The sequence below is a fragment of the Pygocentrus nattereri genome, chromosome 4 (assembly GCF_015220715.1).
Source record: "Pygocentrus nattereri isolate fPygNat1 chromosome 4, fPygNat1.pri, whole genome shotgun sequence".
In the NCBI taxonomy this organism is placed as follows: Eukaryota; Metazoa; Chordata; class Actinopteri; order Characiformes; family Serrasalmidae; genus Pygocentrus; species Pygocentrus nattereri.
The window spans coordinates 1,525,482-1,543,318 of record NC_051214.1 but is presented as its reverse complement, the minus strand read 5'-3'; the positions used below and the strand labels follow the sequence as shown (position 1 = coordinate 1,543,318).

General features: G+C 41.5%; 2 protein-coding genes across 3 annotated transcripts in view; both read left to right on the top strand.

The window, feature by feature from the left end:
* LOC108432879 (adhesion G-protein coupled receptor G2-like) overlaps positions 1–10,223 on the top strand; it is a 31,919-nt gene extending 21,696 nt beyond the window's left edge. For both annotated transcript variants that reach the window (XM_017707005.1, XM_017707004.1), the window contains exons 13-19: positions 622–661; positions 768–871; positions 2,570–2,691; positions 4,501–4,766; positions 5,647–5,737; positions 7,476–7,783; positions 8,871–10,223. In XM_017707005.1, coding sequence (XP_017562494.1) covers positions 622–661; positions 768–871; positions 2,570–2,691; positions 4,501–4,766; positions 5,647–5,737; positions 7,476–7,783; positions 8,871–9,001 — 1,062 coding nt within the window. In that variant the 3' untranslated portion in view covers positions 9,002–10,223. The remainder of the gene's footprint in view (positions 1–621; positions 662–767; positions 872–2,569; positions 2,692–4,500; positions 4,767–5,646; positions 5,738–7,475; positions 7,784–8,870) is intronic.
* Positions 10,224–15,388: 5,165 nt separating this feature from the next.
* The window catches only part of LOC108432880 (adhesion G-protein coupled receptor G2-like), a 28,759-nt gene continuing 26,310 nt past the window's right edge, over positions 15,389–17,837 (top strand). Inside the window, exons 1-3 of the mRNA XM_017707006.1 lie at positions 15,389–15,459; positions 15,829–15,939; positions 16,038–16,085. Coding sequence (XP_017562495.1) covers positions 15,447–15,459; positions 15,829–15,939; positions 16,038–16,085 — 172 coding nt within the window. The 5' untranslated portion in view covers positions 15,389–15,446. The remainder of the gene's footprint in view (positions 15,460–15,828; positions 15,940–16,037; positions 16,086–17,837) is intronic.

The following is a 17,837-nucleotide window of genomic DNA, read 5'->3' as shown; positions in this document are numbered from 1 at the left end:
GAAATCATGGACACTGAGTCCTCCGGGCTGAAGACCACTCAGCTTGTTATCAGTGCTCAGTTCTAAAGTCAGTATTCATGATGGTTTAGGGGGGCGTTAGTGCACATGGCGTGGGTGACGTGCGCATCTGTGAAGGCTCCATTAATGCTGAATGATATAACCATGTTTTATCAACATCTGCTGCCGTCCAGACGACGTCTTTTTCAGGGACGGCCTTGATTATTTCAGCAGGAGAACGTCAAACCACATTCTGCATGTATTACAGCAGCACTGCTCTGTATTTACTGTATTGTACTGTACTGTACTCTGTTACTGCTGATAACATTTGGTGCATTATGAAATCAAAAATATGACAAAGGAGACTTTGAACTGATGAGCAGCTGAAATCCTGAATCAAACAAGAACAGAAAACATTTCACTTTCAGAGCTACAGCAGCGTCTCCTCAGTTCCCAAACACTGACAGAGCTGTTAAAGACGAGGTGATGAAGCACAGCGGTAAACAGACCCCGTCCCAACTTTTTTGGAAATGGGGTTGTATTTGCAAACTACAGCTTTAGGAGTGTTGCCTTCACAACTTTATACTATTACCTAAACAGATCTGTCACTTTTTTTCTCTGCAGAGTGGTGTCACTCTTCACTGTCACTCTTGGGATGGAGAAGGTTGTTACATTTCAGTGTTGTATATCAAGCAATGAGTCATTTTTTTACCGTTTTGGTACACTTTGCATGTGAATTTATAACTGACCACTTACTCTGCTGCCACCAGGGGCAAAACCGAACTGGACCACTACAGGATGCTTCACCATTGAAACCGATGACGGCGTAACCTGTGCGTGTGTGCACTTGACCTTCTTTGCCCTGTTGATGGCGGTGAGGTTCTCCATTGATCACCTATCAGTAATCAATAGCCAGAGTTTGGAAACATGTTCCAATTCATCAGCAGCTCATAATATATTTCATTTCACAGAGGTGGAGATCTGTTCCACCTGTTTATGATGAACTAAGGTTGGAACTGAATTCTGTAGGAATGCACATCTCCACAGGTGGTCGGGGGACCGAAGGATATTGTCTAATATTGACATTGACTTACTGGCGCCTGTACCACCTGATCAATGTCTGAGAATTTTGTTTGTTACTGGAAATAATGATCTGTCTCTTGAGCTTAGTAGTTACTTTATATTTATATCTTCCTCTGAGCAGGTTTACGTTTTAGTGAAGCCAATGGGAACCATTTAGACACTCTTAAAAAAGGTTCTTCAAAGGTTCTTTAGTATGTAGAACAATGAATACTCAAAGAACCACTTACTCACTTAAATAATTCTCTGCATGGTGAAATGATTCTTCAGATCGATAGAGAGTGTGTTGTATATGGTTCTATATAGCATCAAAAAGGGTTCTTTGTGTATTATATATATCTTTGACATGATAACAATAGCAGAACCCTTTTTGGTGCTATATACAATGCTTTTCAAAAAGGTTCTACAGGCACAAACCATTCAGATGATAAATGATTCAAATTGTTTTCATAACTCAGTGTGTGAGATGTAATCAGAGGGATTCAGAGGGTTTGGTGTGAAGCGGTTCAGACTTCTTTACAGTGATGGTGATGGGAACCAGGCGTCGCCATGACGACAACACAGATATAGACACTTTATTTACCACCCAGAACCACCAGAGAACCTACACGAGTCTTCTGAGCTTTATATGGAATGTTGATGCCCTCAGTCAGAAGGACACATGATGGCAAGTCATAGGTTGAGTTAATCCAAACTCACAGCTCGGCAAGATGCTCAGGATTGTGATCACTAGATGACACAGTGAGTTTCTGAATAACAGCTGTAATAACAAGCAATGCAAAGTTACAAAGTAAAGCTCCATCTGGCACTAATGTGCCAATTCCAACAGAGGGCACATACCGTGATTAATACTTGGTGCAATTGAGATGTTACCTGGGCACTAGCTAGTCTACCAGTCTGAATAAATAAATGTAGAAAGTTTCTTTCAAAAATGTGCATGAATTACAGAAATAACTACCACGGTAATCTGTCCTTAGCCAAGTGCTCGCATATATAGAGCTACAGCAAATTTAGCAGCATCTAGAACATTCAGCACATTTATCAGCCAGCATAAACACAGCAAAGCTATGTAAATGATTACTACAGTATGGCTTACAGTTCTACGAATGCACACAGAACCCACCATGCATGAGGGTCCTCCAGTAGGCAGTGTGACGAACCTCCAGTGTGGTTTCAGTTTAAAGGGCTTTCTGGGTAACGTAGTTCAGACACAGATTACAAAGCGTTTACATCAGTTTACATCTCAACCTCTTAATTATGCTTTTATAGTAAGGAACAATACAGGGCAGTCAATTGGCTTTACAGGGAAAGTACATAGCCTTAGAGGGAAAGAAAGAAGGCGGGTAAAACCAAGGGTAAAAACCGAAATACAAGAAAAATGTTGTATGAAATCCATTAAAGCGTGAAATCCAAAGCCTTTTAAGATGATTTAGGGACCTGCAGAGGCCAGCAGTCTGAGACTGAGTGTGCTAAATACATGACGTTTCCACAGGCCAACCCAACTGACACCATATCCAGCACTGACCTGAGCAACCTCACCTACATCACCTCCATCGGCTGTGGACTCTCCATCTTCTTCCTGGGCGTGGCCCTCTTCATGCATTTCCTGTTAAGGTACAGTGTGGAGAAATGCCTTTATACATATATATATATATATATATATATATATATATATATATATATACACTATTTTATAAATACACTATTTTTGTATTTGCATAAAATTGTGTCACAGTGTAAAATGTAAATAAAATCAGAATGCAATGATTTGTGAATCTCATAGACACATATATTATTCACAACAGATAGATAGAATAGATATCATATGTTGAAAGTGAGACATTTTACCATTTCATCAAAAACATGAACTCATTTAGAGCTCAATGGCAGCAATGCATCTCAAAAAAGTTGGGACCGGGGCAACAAAAGGCTCGAAAAGTAAGTGGTACTAATAAAAAACAGCTGGAGGAGCAAAACTCACATGACTGGGTATAAGAAGAGCATTTTAGAGCGGAGGAGTCTCTCAGTTCACCGATCGGCAAAAAACTGCTTCTACAAACTATGGAACGATTTCAGAAAAATGTTCTACAACCTAAAATTGCGAAGACTTTGGAAATCCCACCATCTACAGTACATACTATAATCAACAGATTCAGAGAATCTGGAGAAATCCCTGAGCGTAAGAGATAAGGCTGACGGTCAGTATTGGACACTCGTAATCTTTCGGCCCTCAGCTGGCACTGCACACTGCACTGCACATCAGTGTCCCTCAGGCATAGGGAGATGCTTATTGACTTCCACCGAAACCCTCCTGTCACCGACTTTCAGAACATGGCACAGCTGTGGGTTCAGTAGGTCAATTCAGGATTTGGGCACCATCCTGGATAGCAACAGGATCAGTGCCAAGACTGAAAAAAGGCCACTGCAAGATTTTCAGTCAAGGGGTTTTAATGTTGATCGTTCAACTTTCATTGAGTCGATTTTAACTGATGCAGTGACCTGTTGGTTTGGCAACCTCAGCGGAGCGAATGAAATAGCCAGAAGATCTCTGGCCTGAAGGATCTTAGCCATCTTTATCAAGATAAGAGCCATGAAGAGGGCAAAGGCCATTCTGGCAGTGCTCATCACCCTCTTCATGCAGAGTTTCCTCTCCTGCCATCAGGACAGAGGTACATTTTGCATAGGAGGGCCAAATCAAACAGATACCTGAGGTCATTCGTTCCATCAGCCACTGGGCTTTGAAACAAGCTGTTGGTCCACTGGCCAAGGACATAAGTACTCTCTGTGTTTTTATATGTCTTTGTAATGCAAATATGATTACAGCTGTTACATTACATAGAACAGGGAGATTCACTCGAAAGAGGCCCCGAATATTCTGTAATAAGTCTTTCCAGGACGAAGCAATCTGAACCAAACAATGTGCAATGTGCTCCTCAGTATCTGGAGCATCAAACAAGTCAGGATGCCCCTGAGTTGGAGCGATGAGGTAGGAGCCGGACGGCCGTCGCAATGTTTAACCTCCGTTTGCAACTTCTGGGTGCAGACCCCCGTACCCCTTCATGTGTGAGATCACTTCCAGCATTGTATGTAATGCAATCATTTGCACGTATGTCAAGGAATGCAGAGTACTTTTTTGGCTCTTGCTTCATCCTAACAGGAGTTACAGCAGAATATTCGGGGCCTCTTTCAAGTGAATCTCATTGTATATGTATATACAGTATGTACCTGTGCCCTTTCCTAAATACTATTTTATTCTACATTTTTTACACTTGTGTGTTGACTGTGTCGACTGTGTTGACTGTGTTGGCTGCTGTCTGCGAAACTGAACCTCGAGGACAATAAAGACTATCTGATCTAATTTAGACAATGAATGCAGTGCAGTCCTGGTCCAGAAACATTTACTTCTCCACCGTTTCTCCACAGGAGAGCGAGACAGAGCGATTCAGTGCACATCCTCATAAACCTGTTTGTTTCGCTGGTCCTGCTGAACCTGACCTTCCTGACCAATGAGTATGTGGCGAACACGGGGAACCTGATAGGCTGTAAGCTGATGGCGGGCTTCATGCACTACTGCCTGCTGACCAGCTTCACGTGGTTCGGTCTGGAGGCTCTCCACCTCTGTCTGCAGCTGGGCCGAAGCTCCACATCTATCAAACACTACCTCACCAAGATCTGCATCGCCGGCTGGGGTGAGTTCAGACAGAGTCTGCCTCATTGCACTGTGCCAGCTGTAAAGTTTGGTGGAGGAGGGGTGATGCTATGGGGCTGTTGTTCACGGGTTGGTCTAGAACCCTTAGGTCCAGTGAAGGGGAACCTTAATGCTTCAGCACCAAGACATTTTGGACAGTTGTAGCTTCCAGCTTTGTGGGAACAGTTTGGGGAAGAACCTTTCCTGTTCCAGCGTGACTGAGCCCCAGTGCACAAAGCAGCTCCATAAAGGCACTACTGGGTGAGTTTGGTGTGGAGGAGCTTGACTGACCCTCAAAGTCCTGACCTCAACCCCATCCAACACCTTTATGATGAACTAGAATAGAGATTGTGAGCCAGACCCTCTCGACCAACAGCAGTGCCAGACCTCACAAATGCGCTTCTTGATGTATGGGCTAAAATTCCCACAGACCCTCCCCAACATCTGTAGAAGCTTCCCAGAAGAGTAGAAGCTGTTAGAGCTGCAAAGAGGGACAAACTCCATATTAATGCCCGTGGATTTAGAATAGAATATTCGAAATAGAATATTTAGAATAAAAGCCATTGTAGTTGTGACATGTTGGTGTCACAATACTTTTGTTCATATAGTGCAGGATAGGATCTAAACTACACTCTTTAGAGAACCGTTTTTTGTAAATAAGATGCATGAGTGTGAAGAACCTTTTTAACGTCTACATAATGTAGGAAGAACCCTTGAATTAGAACAGAACATAAAGTATGGGTTCTCTGTACCTTTAAAAGGTTCTTTACTTTCACACATCTCATTTAAAAGCACAGTGTCATGCTGTGGGCCCTTTAAAGTCAAATGTGAACTGGGTTTGATTTGATCTGATATCGTAAAAGATTATTTTCTCTTTTCAGCTCCTTCTGCGGTTGTTGTCACCGTCGTCTTCTGTTTGCAAAAATACAACCAACTAGTCATTCACGCTGACGACGGAAAGGATGTGAAGATGTGAGTCCTTCACTCCCTCATCCCTCACCTACAGCTCATTTAGCTTAGCACAAGTAGAGTTTTGACGGAACTGTACTTGCATAAGTCTTTCCAAGTGCTTCTTTTAACATTTAGCTCCATTTTACTGTTGATCGCTCCTCTTAATTTGGAGCTTTAGCATCTTATTTCAGACCAAAATGATCCAATAAGAGAAGAATAGAGCCTGTGGTTCATATACGGCTTCTTATTCACCAGCTAGTTATTCAAAATTTTCATTCCACCTTAAATAGTGCAACTGTTGAGGCCTCAGGTGCCAGAATATAAAGGCAATTTCAGCCATTAGAAGCTGGATGTCTTAGAACTGCAGTGCAGCTTCTTAGAAATTACTCAGTACATAAGTACATACACGCCGTTGATGACGCTCATGCGGGCTCGGACCCGGATTTTTCTGTAAAGCTGCTTTGTGACAAGACCTGTTGTAAAAAGCATGATATAAATAAATTTTGACTCGAGTTGTTTGGAGGGGTCAGTTTGGGTTTAATAACGATTACCCCTCTATTTTCTCGATGTGTTCATCTCTTCATAAATTCTCCTCTAAAGGTTGTTCATAGAACACGATCCTCATATGTTTCATATCTACACACTCCGTTATCTTCATCACCACTTTCCAAACCCGCTGCAGCAGCTTCAGCAGCTGTAAACTCTCTGACGCCGTTTCACACAAGTCTCCGATGTGGAATGAATGAAGAATGAAGGGTTTCTGGTGTGACGGTCAGTCCTTAGTGATCTCCTGAGTGTCCGTTGGTCAGTTTCACACAGTATGTAGACGGACACACGAATCCAGCAGCTCCACACAGTGACAGGCAGATGATGTGTATCTCAGCCTCTCTTCATAGGCTCATAACTCCAGATGTGAGTCTCGTATGAGCTCATGATAAGATGGAATGGAAAGGGTGCCGCTATGGATTCAGGAAGGGTTTGAACTGGATTTCTGAGCTGGATCATCACAAAGATACAGACACAGATATAGAAACAAAGGATTTGACAAACGGGTGAAGTGGTGGACCCCAGAGGGTTAAAGCCTCAGAGAGAAACAGCTTCACATGGCAGACAAGGTTGTAGTACTGCAGCAACGAAAGCCTTCAGAGAACAACAATACGCAACAATATAGTAAATAATAAAGATAATGTGAATTCATCATTCTATCTTCAGTGTGTGAGGTGTAAACAGAGAGATTCAGAGCAGTTTGATGTGAAATGGTTCAGACGTCTCTACAGTGGTGGTGATGGGAACCAGCCGTCGCCATGACTACAACACAGATATAGACACTTTATTTACCACCCAGAACCACCAGAGAACCTACATGAGTCTTCTGAGTTTATATGGAATGTTGATGATGGAAAATAGTGGAAAATCTGGAATAATCAGTTTTTCTTTGGGGACTATTTTGACGCACAGCACCCTGCATGTCTCCCTCCACCATGAATGGAGTTGAAGTTCTCTAAACTCTCATAAAACAGCGTCTCAGTCATCAGGCAGTGAATTCAGAACCAGTTCATGTAGGAACTTTCTGTAGGAGCTTGTAGAGGGACGTCTGGTTCCCATCACCACCACTGGGAACGGCTCTGACTCAGTAAGTTTATCCAGAACACACAGTTTCACACCAAACCGCTCTTAATGACTCTGTTGCCCTTTAAGGCAGGTTGATTCTCTGCTCCCCTGAATTTACACAGCATTCTCCTTTGCTTGTGTTCTGAAGGTGCTGGATCACCGACTCTGCCGTCCATTACGTGGTGAACATCGGCTACTACTCGGTAATCTTCGTCTTCACCTTCACTACCTTTGTCATCATGCTGCGATGGATCTTCCTCCTCAAAGGCACAGCCGCAAATCGGCATGAACCACTCGCCGGCTCTGCTAAGCGCACCACAACGGGCACCTCAGACGCCCTGACCGTAATGGGCCTGTGCTGCACACTCGGACTCACCTGGGGCTTCGCCTTCTTCGCCTACGGAGCCCTGCGCCTCCCGTCCTACTACATCTTCACCATCCTCAACTCCTTCCAAGGTGGGTTAGAGAAGAAAGAGGAAGGGTTAGTTCTTCCAGAATCAATGCTGCTCTTAGTTCTGAAATAAGACAGTATAAAAATAAAGTAATACAACACAGAAGAGCTGTAGCAACACTTACAGGGAAGCACTGTAGGGAAACAATTCAAACAAATAAATATATGCATTCAGTCCTCGCTTCATATACAAAGCACCAAATATACTAAATGATATAATAATTAATAATTTATCTATGATTAACAATATAATCTATCATTACAGGTGGCAAATAACAAAAAAATGACTATACAAAGATTTAAAATGCAACATATTACAGCACAAACTGCTTAGAAATAAATTATTTTTCCATTCAACACTGCTTTGAATCTACATGCAGCAGGGGAAGCCTGTTTCTAGCTGAAACAGCTAGAAGGCAGACAAGTTGTAAACAGTCATTTCAGAACTGGCCCCACCATTGGCCACCATCCAGATGGCCTCTTCTGGGTCTCCCCCCTCAAGACCTGTCATACTGCCTCAACCACCATCTTCTTGCCATCCATTTTTGCCAAACTTCTCCTCCTCGCAGTCCTCGGCTGGACTCTGTTGTCTGCTGTTTCACCACTGGGTTCACTATTCCCCTCCAAGCTGCTAAGAAGGCATTCCCACTTCTGACACCAATGTGGTTTTGGTGTAGAAGAACAACATGCAAAAACATGCAAAAAAACAAAAAACATGCACATAACACCACACGCAACTATTCCCAAGGTCACAAGTTTCTCACTGCTGCTATGGCAGTACCCGTGGTGTTTTGCACTTGTGGTTCCACATGGCCACGCCTTCCACGTGTCCATGGCTGGGACACTACAATATGTATATTTTTAGTATATCTTAATACTTTAATTTTATCACATTTATAAGACAGGATATCTTGTCTAATATTACCAATGATAAAATCATTGTAATGCACTTAAAACACACCACGCACTCCACAGTCTGTATAGTCCACATATAGAAGTTCAGCTGCGGAGTGGATGTAGCTTACAAGTCACAGTAAAGTCCATTGAAGCCCAATGGGCTGATTCAGTGTGGGTGTGTTTGTGTCTCCTCAGGATTCTTCCTGTTCATTTATTATTACAAGACTAGTAGGTTTGTGGGGGACCAGGTGACCTCAGAGAAGACCAGCGCCACCACGGAGGCCACCGGCGTGGAGAACCCGTACGAGAAGCCGAAAGAGTCTTAAGATACAGATCACTGGATGAAACAGGAGCAGCTGCCCGGAAGTGATGCCACCTGGACTATATTCTCTGTGTGAGGACGACTGAGATGTGATGTAAGCTAGAAGGCCTGTGTGAGTGTGGAGGCCAGGAAGATCTTCAGAAGCTTCATGGGCTGAGTGGGACTTTTAACTTCTAATTCTACTGAATGTGTCTATGAATGGCAGCAATAGATGATAGTGGTGCACCCTGAATCTGCTGGTGTAGTAGTTTAACTGTAAAGCTTCTGTGTCAAAGACAATTGGGAAAAATATCGACACCAAATTCACGGATGAATTACTGCGCTTCCTTTACATTTCCATGAAATCCGTCTCGATTCCAGACATCTACACATACAAACAGGCCTGGGTCTGATAAGGCTTCTAGAATTGGGATGTGATCTGACTGGTTTAGATCACAGCTTTCATGTTTGACTCCAACAGTGCTGTAAGGAAAACCATCTGATTTATCACAGCAGAATATTCTTTTCCTCGAATTAGATTACCTTCACAGCACAAATGAAACATCCATCCATCCATCCATCCATTTTCCAAACCGCTTCTGAACATCCTCTTATCCAAATCCACAACTTAACCTTGTGCAAGTTCACTTCAGCGTTTAGATCCTCCAGCTCTCTTTACTGTGGAGCTCTGTACATAAACAGGCGTAGATCTGTTTTCAGTTTAATGTATTTGACAGATTCTATTTAGATATATTTATTTCTGCTCACAGTCGTGTGCAAAAGTTTGAAATGATGTGTTTTGTGTTTAATATGTGAACACGTCGTCTACAGAGACACATCGGGAAACTCTGCACATTTAATGATTTATTTTCCCCCAGTATGTTCAGTCCAGCAGATGAACAGTAACTGAGTATTTAAAAATGAAGAGTGTCTCTGTAGAGGATGTGTCTTTTGTCCAGGGGTGCACAAACTTTTACACATGACTGTACCTGGTGTTTCCTGTCTGAGATTCAGTCTGGCAGCAGACAAACTGAGATTCATGTCTTCAGAGGACAGAAACAGAGATAGAAACCATGAAAACGGCATATGGCCTGGCGCTGATTATGTTTTATTATATATTAACTGTAGAAATAAAATAGAAAATATTTTACTCTGCTTTTGACTAACGTAACCAATGCTAGACTAAATCTGTGGAGTGAGAATAAACCGAGTGCTTCTAAAGATGAATAAAATATTTACTGATATTAGGTTCTGGGTTTGATTGCTTGGTAATTTTTGTCTTTTTGCCAGTGAATTTATCTCACGATTTAATCTCACATCACAATTCAGCTACTGGGTAAAGTGGTGTTAATATCAGTGGTGGATGAAGTACACAAACCATGTACTTGAGTTAAAGTCGAGACCCCCAAGGTAAAATATTCCTCCAGTAAAAGTAGAAGTTCCTCCTTTAGACCTCCACTTGAGTAAAAGTACTAAAGTATTTCCCTTCAAATGTACTTAAGTATAAAGTAAAAGTACTAAAAGAGTAATTCTGGCTCTGATGTCCTGTTATCATTTTTATAACCAGACTGGCTTCATGAACTCATTTCAGGTGAAAGTTCTCCAGCATCTCTCTTGGTAAACCAGTCTTTTAATAGAACGTCATTAATTAGTGACGCTGACGTCTATTAAAATGATCAGAAGCACAAAACACTGAAGGTAAACAGTTTCCATCAGGGAGAACCGAGTGGCTCTGAAATCACTTTTTACACACAAGCAAAGTTTCAGTTTCAGATTTATTTACAACTTAGTTCCAAGTTTAAGTTGAATAAAAACTGGCTTTAAACTCAGGATCACAGATGAGCTCCTTTACTATGTTGATCTGTAGGCGTCTGTTCATAAACATAAACCAGCCCAAACTCATTTACTATAAAATGAAATGGTGTTTGTAGAAATTCAGAAAAAAGCCGCGTCAGTCTCGACTGCATATGTGGACATATTTCTATATTGAGCTCTATTTACACAAAGTTAGGTTAGTTCATCATTTATGTTGAACAGACTCTCCCAAAGTTTTACGCTGCTGCGCTGACGTTGAACCACGTGCTGCACTGGGTCGGTATGACCAACAGGTCAAAACCAGCTCTAAACAAAGTGACCGCTGGGCCCTGATTGGTGCTCTGGCTTTGCGCTTCTTTCGTTTTGACATGTGACGTTTTTATACACACAGAAACCAAAAGGAACGACAGATTTCTCAAAATGTAGGAGGAAAAAGTCGATATTAGACTCTGAAATGTAGTGGAGTGAAAGGAAAAAGACGCCCAGAACGGAGAAACTTCAGTACAGATACACCAAAAATACTAAAGTACAGAAACTCATTACATTTACTCAGTTACTCAGTTACTGTCCACCACTGATAAATATTCAACAGAAAAACATTATTATGAAATTATACTGTTATTACACAGAAGCAAATCTGATCGTACAATCGACAATCGACAATCAACTGTCATGTCTGTTTCCTAGTAACCGACCATAAACACACAGCTGAAATGTAAACATAATCAAAATGACCTAATTTGCCAGAGAGCTACCATTACCAATGTAAAACATTCATACAAAAGTGTGATAAACTGGAGATCAAGGATTTTGTGAGCGCGCCCCCTGCTGTTTATCAGAGCATCGCCGCTCCCCAGTTTCAGTCTCCATTTCCCAATGTTCCTCCACCTAATAAACAGACAGCTCCATCTCCTCATTATTCACCACCATCACTGTAATATTTCATCATCAACATTAACACAGGAAGGTGATCAGAGGGGCGGTGAATTTCGAGTCGGCAGCATCTGAGATGTTTAAAACTGAAGAAGAGCCATGTATGATGGACTCATTTGGCTTGAGGTTACTGATCCTGGTTTTAATAGTTTGTTTAGATATGAATCTTCCTGCAAGTGTCCATATGAAAAACCTCTCATAATATGAGCACACTGTGAATAAATGTCATTTTTTGGCCTCTAAGCTAGAGATGTTCCTGATAAAACCACACGTTCGCCTGTGGCTGTCATGTTCATGGAGCAACAATGATGATTTGCAAACGGAAGTATAAACATGCATGCATCACCGCAGGTCTAAAATAGGCACGAAAAATAATGGAGCAGCGCCTCAAACACATCACTAGTACACAACGAGTGACTGAGTGGTCCAGAAAGCAGGTCTGAATTTAATACAGAACTGGGAGCCATAACAAAACACCACCAGAAACTCACAGTTTAGTCAGAGAACAAACTTCAAGTTATACATTTTTCAGGAGATATTTGTGAGGAGATAAGATAAAAGATATACTCCACCTGCATAAGGAAGGAGGAAGTCAAAGTGAAACATAAAAAAGCTACAAAGAAAATAACAACCACCTGGAAGAGCTGGTAGCCCCCAAAACTGCCCCATCAGATAAACAGCACTGAAAGCTTTGATCTCTGAGAGAGAGGAGAACATCAAGCTGCTTCAGATCTGAAAACATCCACAGGAGTTTCTGTCCATCCTTCCACTGTGAGAAGACCACTCAGCTCTGTGGGTCTGAAAGGACGTGTAGCTGATCAAGAAGAACCACACTGAGAAAAGGAGATGGACACATCAAACAAAGAAGCTGGATGGACTGACCAACCCAGAGTCCAGACCTCAGCACCACTGAATGGGTTTGATTAGTTCAGAAAATCATCAACCAGCTTCTCAGACTGAGCTCTGGAGGTGTGTCTGCAGGTTCTTTGGGGAGCTGAAAGTTTGGCTCCTGAGAAGAACGGAAGCTGGAATGAAGGGAGAGAGAGACTCCCTGACCCACACAGCTGAGTGCAGATTTCGCTGCTTCACGTGGCTCATTATTTAAAACAGACAGTTGGTCAAAATTATAGGGCATAAAATCCAGATGTTCCTGAAACCACTGTTCATTTAAACAGTACTTTATGTTTGTGAGACATTTGAGAGACATTTTACAAGAAACTGTTCCACTTTTGTAAAAAAGTTTCCTGCTGGAGATGTGAGAAAAGCAGAGCTTTAAGCTTACTGCAACTCTGGAATCTGAAGGCATTTTTTGATTTTTTGCTTTCTAAATTCACCTTTTATCATACAAGCGTTAGATTTAAAACCCTAATGCTTGCCTTCAAAGCCAAAGATGGACCAGGTAGAGACATCCACGAGACACACGGGCAAGCAAATGAAGCCGTGTCATAAAGCTGGCATGTTGTTAGGAAAAGAAAACATTAATATCTGCTGAATATTCTGAGCCAAAGAAACATTTCCTCTGAATGAGCATTTGCATCTAAGACATCAGAGACAAATTCCACTGAGAAGGAAACTGCAGTTTACAGATGAAATGCCACCTCATGCAAATTATGTACTAAGTCACCTCAAACATTATACTGTTTATCATAGACAGCATTTGTTACAGCAGATACAGTCGAATCTACTCATCACTGAGGAGACCAACTTCATCTGACCAGGTAAGACACACATTTTTCAGCTCATTTAACAGGAGTAACTCAAAGAACGAGCAAAACTACAGAATTTTTACTTAAATCTAACAAACATGCACTATACGTATCCAGACAGTCTAATGAGTGAGTCCAGGTGCTTTAAGGTCTCCATAGAAAAGTATTGATCAATATTATGGGACACTGGAGCAGCCTCACATTAGACTATAGTGACCATGTCCAATGCCCAGTGTGGTCTAGAGGTGTATAAAGCCCCCCAGCATTGGGCTGTGGAGCAGTGGAACTGTGTCCTCTGAAGTGATGGAGTACCTTTGGGATGAGTTGGAGTGTCCCAGAACTGACCATACAACATCAGTACCTGTCCTCACTAATGCTCAATAAAATCCTCACAGCAATGTTCCAACATCTAGAAACCTTGCCAGAAGAGTAGAGGCTGTTACTGCAGCACAGACTCACTATAAACACCTTCATTTCAGAGGAAACGATGAGTTCTAGACGTATAGTGTATTTGATGAGTTCCGTTTTCTGTAAATACAATATAAAGCCCTTTGTTTCCGTGGCTCCTCTGCTGTGTTTGGGTTGTAGGAGGAATAACAGACGTAAGTACAATTCATAGTCTAATCAAACACCTTCATTCATTGAAATTCTAAATGTAGAAGCAGACCTTCCGTTTTTTTCCCTTTTAAAACTGAGTATTCATGTGAAGGTACCTAAGCAAATGTTACTACTTAGAGTATCAGACAACACAACAAGCATAAAATAACATATTCAATATAAAAACCTATATTATACGGGTTCTGTGTGCTTTGTACTGAATGCGACGATGTGAATAACTGTGGGAACAAAACTTTGCAGGAATACTGTATGAATAAACAGTGCCCTCCAGAAAGATGATGTAAATAAAACAAAAAGATGCCACAGTCACTGCCATCGCTGCATCGTGCACCCTCCCTTTTCTGAGTTTTTTATACGGATTTATTACTTTATGAGATTTATTACTTATTACTTTGACCTCTGTGAAAGCGTCAGCGTATCTGGTTGTGGGAGCTCAGCGTGAGATCATTCTGACAGAAAACAAAGGCTTTTTATCCACAAACAGTTTCGCTCATCTGCACTAAGAGCGTGAATAATTCTGGACGGCACTGTATTTTTGCTGGAGTGAATGAGCTGCTCAGCTTTAAAGAGCTTCTCCCTGATAAAGTAAAGTAAACATGCACTGACCCTCATTTCCACAGACGCAGGAGTTTACTGGGTATGAAAGTTTGCATAGACACTGTTATAATAAATAACAGCAACGTATAAACAGGGTTTTCTCTGGTCTCGGGTCTTTATTTTAGCTGAATTGCTGCTGGTGATGTTCTATATGTCATGTTTTGTTAAGCAAAGCCGCAGATTCTCCACAGCTGTCCAGGCAAATCCGATGCAAATGTGTGTGAAAATCAGCTGCTGAGGAACAAAATTACACAATAAAAATACACCCAAATCAATATTTAACTCCAGGACTTGTATATGAGGGTAAAATTCATTTTAAGAAAGATTACTACAAAAACATTCACGCGCAGAATGAATTCTGAATTCTGAGATTTTACAGATTTTAAACCTTAATTATTGGCCATCACCAATAAGCTCTGATATTTTTCCTACTCCTGTTTAAAATCTATTTGTATTTGCTTCACTTCACTGTCTGCTGGCGCACATGAACACATCGTGATATCAGGCATAGGTGATGCTGATGCTGTGTTTAAGTGCCAACATCAGCACCGATACCGATACAGTGTCGGTATCACTGCAACACTGAAGTTAAACGGACATTATTTGGACTGATCAGTATGAATTACATCATCAAGACACACTAGACACAAGCATTATTTACAATATTAATTGAAATGATGGATCACTGCGCTGTTCTTTCAGCTGTGTGAAGAGAAACTCGGTGAGCTGAAGATGAAGTGGACGGCTGGTGTGAAGTCTGGACCGTACAGATCAGTCGTGGTTCTGGCTGTGATTTTGGGAATGTCTTCACTGAGTGAGTCGTTTTGGTCCCTATACAGTAAAACACATCTCTGTACTTATACAGCCTATTTTTACAGTCCTGTATAGTTTATTGTCCTCATAGTGGGGCGGTCCTAGCATACTCAAATACCGTTTTCCCTGATGTACTAACATCAAACAATCCTGCCACTTTTCCGTTGCACTGTTATTTTACAATGTTGCTAAACTTTGTTTCACTGTGTTACATTTTAAAGGCTAAATGACTGAATTTGTGGTAAAGTATAATCAAAGTCTAATATTCTACAAATGATGGTAACGTCTGTAGTTACAGGCAACGCCTGAGGTTATTTAGGTAATAGTACTCACTAAAGTACTTGTGGGCAAATGTGCGTTCTCTTCGTAGGTCTTAGTAAAAGCTGTAAAATGGATAAAAGCTGCACAAGCATCGTCGTGATTGACGGTAACTACACAGGACCGATGGAGATGCCAAACAGCACTTGTCCAAATTACTCTGGTAAGTTGTGCTAAAACGTACTTGAATTAAAGCTAACTTACAGCAGTGTAGTCACTAGTAAGAGTGAAAAGACATTTCTGGTTTCTTTCTTTCAACAGTTTCATCGGCCAGTGACACAGTCTGTATCTTTTCATTTGATACTGTGGGTAAGTTTGGCCTAATGCTGCTGAGGCATTAAAGAACCATAAATCCACTCATTTCAAAGCAAAGCTGCGTCCAGTTGAAGGTGCTGTCCACTAGCGAAGTGAATTTTGGCTCTTTTCAGTGTGAAGACCCAAAGCGCTCTTAATTCAGTATCGTTGTTCGTTTTTTTTGTGCCCAAAATTTGCCGAGTTGGCACTGGATTAGTTTCAAGGCAGGCAACGCAAGACAGGCAGATGAACAAAATGCAAAAACAAAAAATCAGAAGAACTAACGCGGCTCTCTCGGAAATACGGCTACATGAGAACCACCAAGAACAAAATCAGAGACAAACTATCACAACAAGCAGCAGCTATTAATGAGAAATAATGAGGGGCGGAACCACTTTTTTATTTAAATGTGCAGAAGATATTTACAGAAAATATTCACAGCTCAGTTTCCAAAAAAGTTGGGAAAAAAGCTCCGTAAAATGTGAAAAAAAAAACAAAAACTAAAAGGCAATGATATGCAAATCTTTCATCCCCTACACTTCATTGGAAATAACACAACAAATCAAGTGCTGAAACTGATCAATTTTGTAGGTGTAGTGTAGTGGGTATATAGTGGTTGGTGTAGTGTAGTGGGTATATAGTGGTTGGTATAGTGTAGTGGGTATATAGTGGTTGGTGTAGTGTAGTGGGTATATAGCGGTTGGTTAGTGTAGTGGGTATATAGTGGTTGGTATAGTGTAGTGGGTATATAGCGGTTGGTTAGTGTAGTGGGTATATAGCGGTTGGTTAGTGTAGTGGGTATATAGTGGTTGGTTAGTGTAGTGGGTATATAGTGGTTGGTTAGTGTAGTGGGTATATAGTGGTTGGTATAGTGTAGTGGGTATATAGTGGTTGGTTAGTGTAGTGGGTATATAGCGGTTGGTTAGTGTAGTGGGTATATAGCGGTTGGTTAGTGTAGTGGGTATATAGCGGTTGGTTAGTGTAGTGGGTATATAGCGGTTGGTTAGTGTAGTGGGTATATAGCGGTTGGTTAGTGTAGTGGGTATATAGTGGTTGGTTAGTGTAGTGGGTATATAGTGGTTGGTTAGTGTAGTGGGTATATAGTGGTTGGTATAGTGTAGTGGGTATATAGTGGTTGGTTAGTGTAGTGGGTATATAGTGGTTGGTTAGTGTAGTGGGTATATAGTGGTTGGTTAGTGTAGTGGGTATATAGTGGTTGGTATAGTGTAGTGGGTATATAGTGGTTGGTTAGTGTAGTGGGTATATAGTGGTTGGTTAGTGTAGTGGGTATATAGTGGTTGGTTAGTGTAGTGGGTATATAGCGGTTGGTTAGTGTAGTGGGTATATAGTGGTTGGTTAGTGTAGTGAGTAACACCTCTGCCTTCTACACTGTAGACTGGGGTTCAATCCCCCACCTGGGTAAACACCCTACACTATACCAATAAGAGTCCTTGGGCAAGACTCCTAACACCACCTTCACCTACCTGTGTAAAATGATCAAATTGTAAGCTGCTCTGGATAAAAGCATCAGCCAAATGCCGTATGTTTTTAAAACAAACATTTGCCCATTTTGAATTTGATGCCAACAATAAGCTTCAAAAAAGTTGTAACGGGGGCAAAGAAAGGCAGGTAATGGCCGCGGCCAAAAACCAGGCAGCATGGTTAAAGGTTACCTCTCACTGCGGTTTATCACACTGAATAGTTAAAGAGCTTTCCGGAAGACTTTAGACCAAACGGTTTACATTTCCATCAAACTGCTCAGCTCGG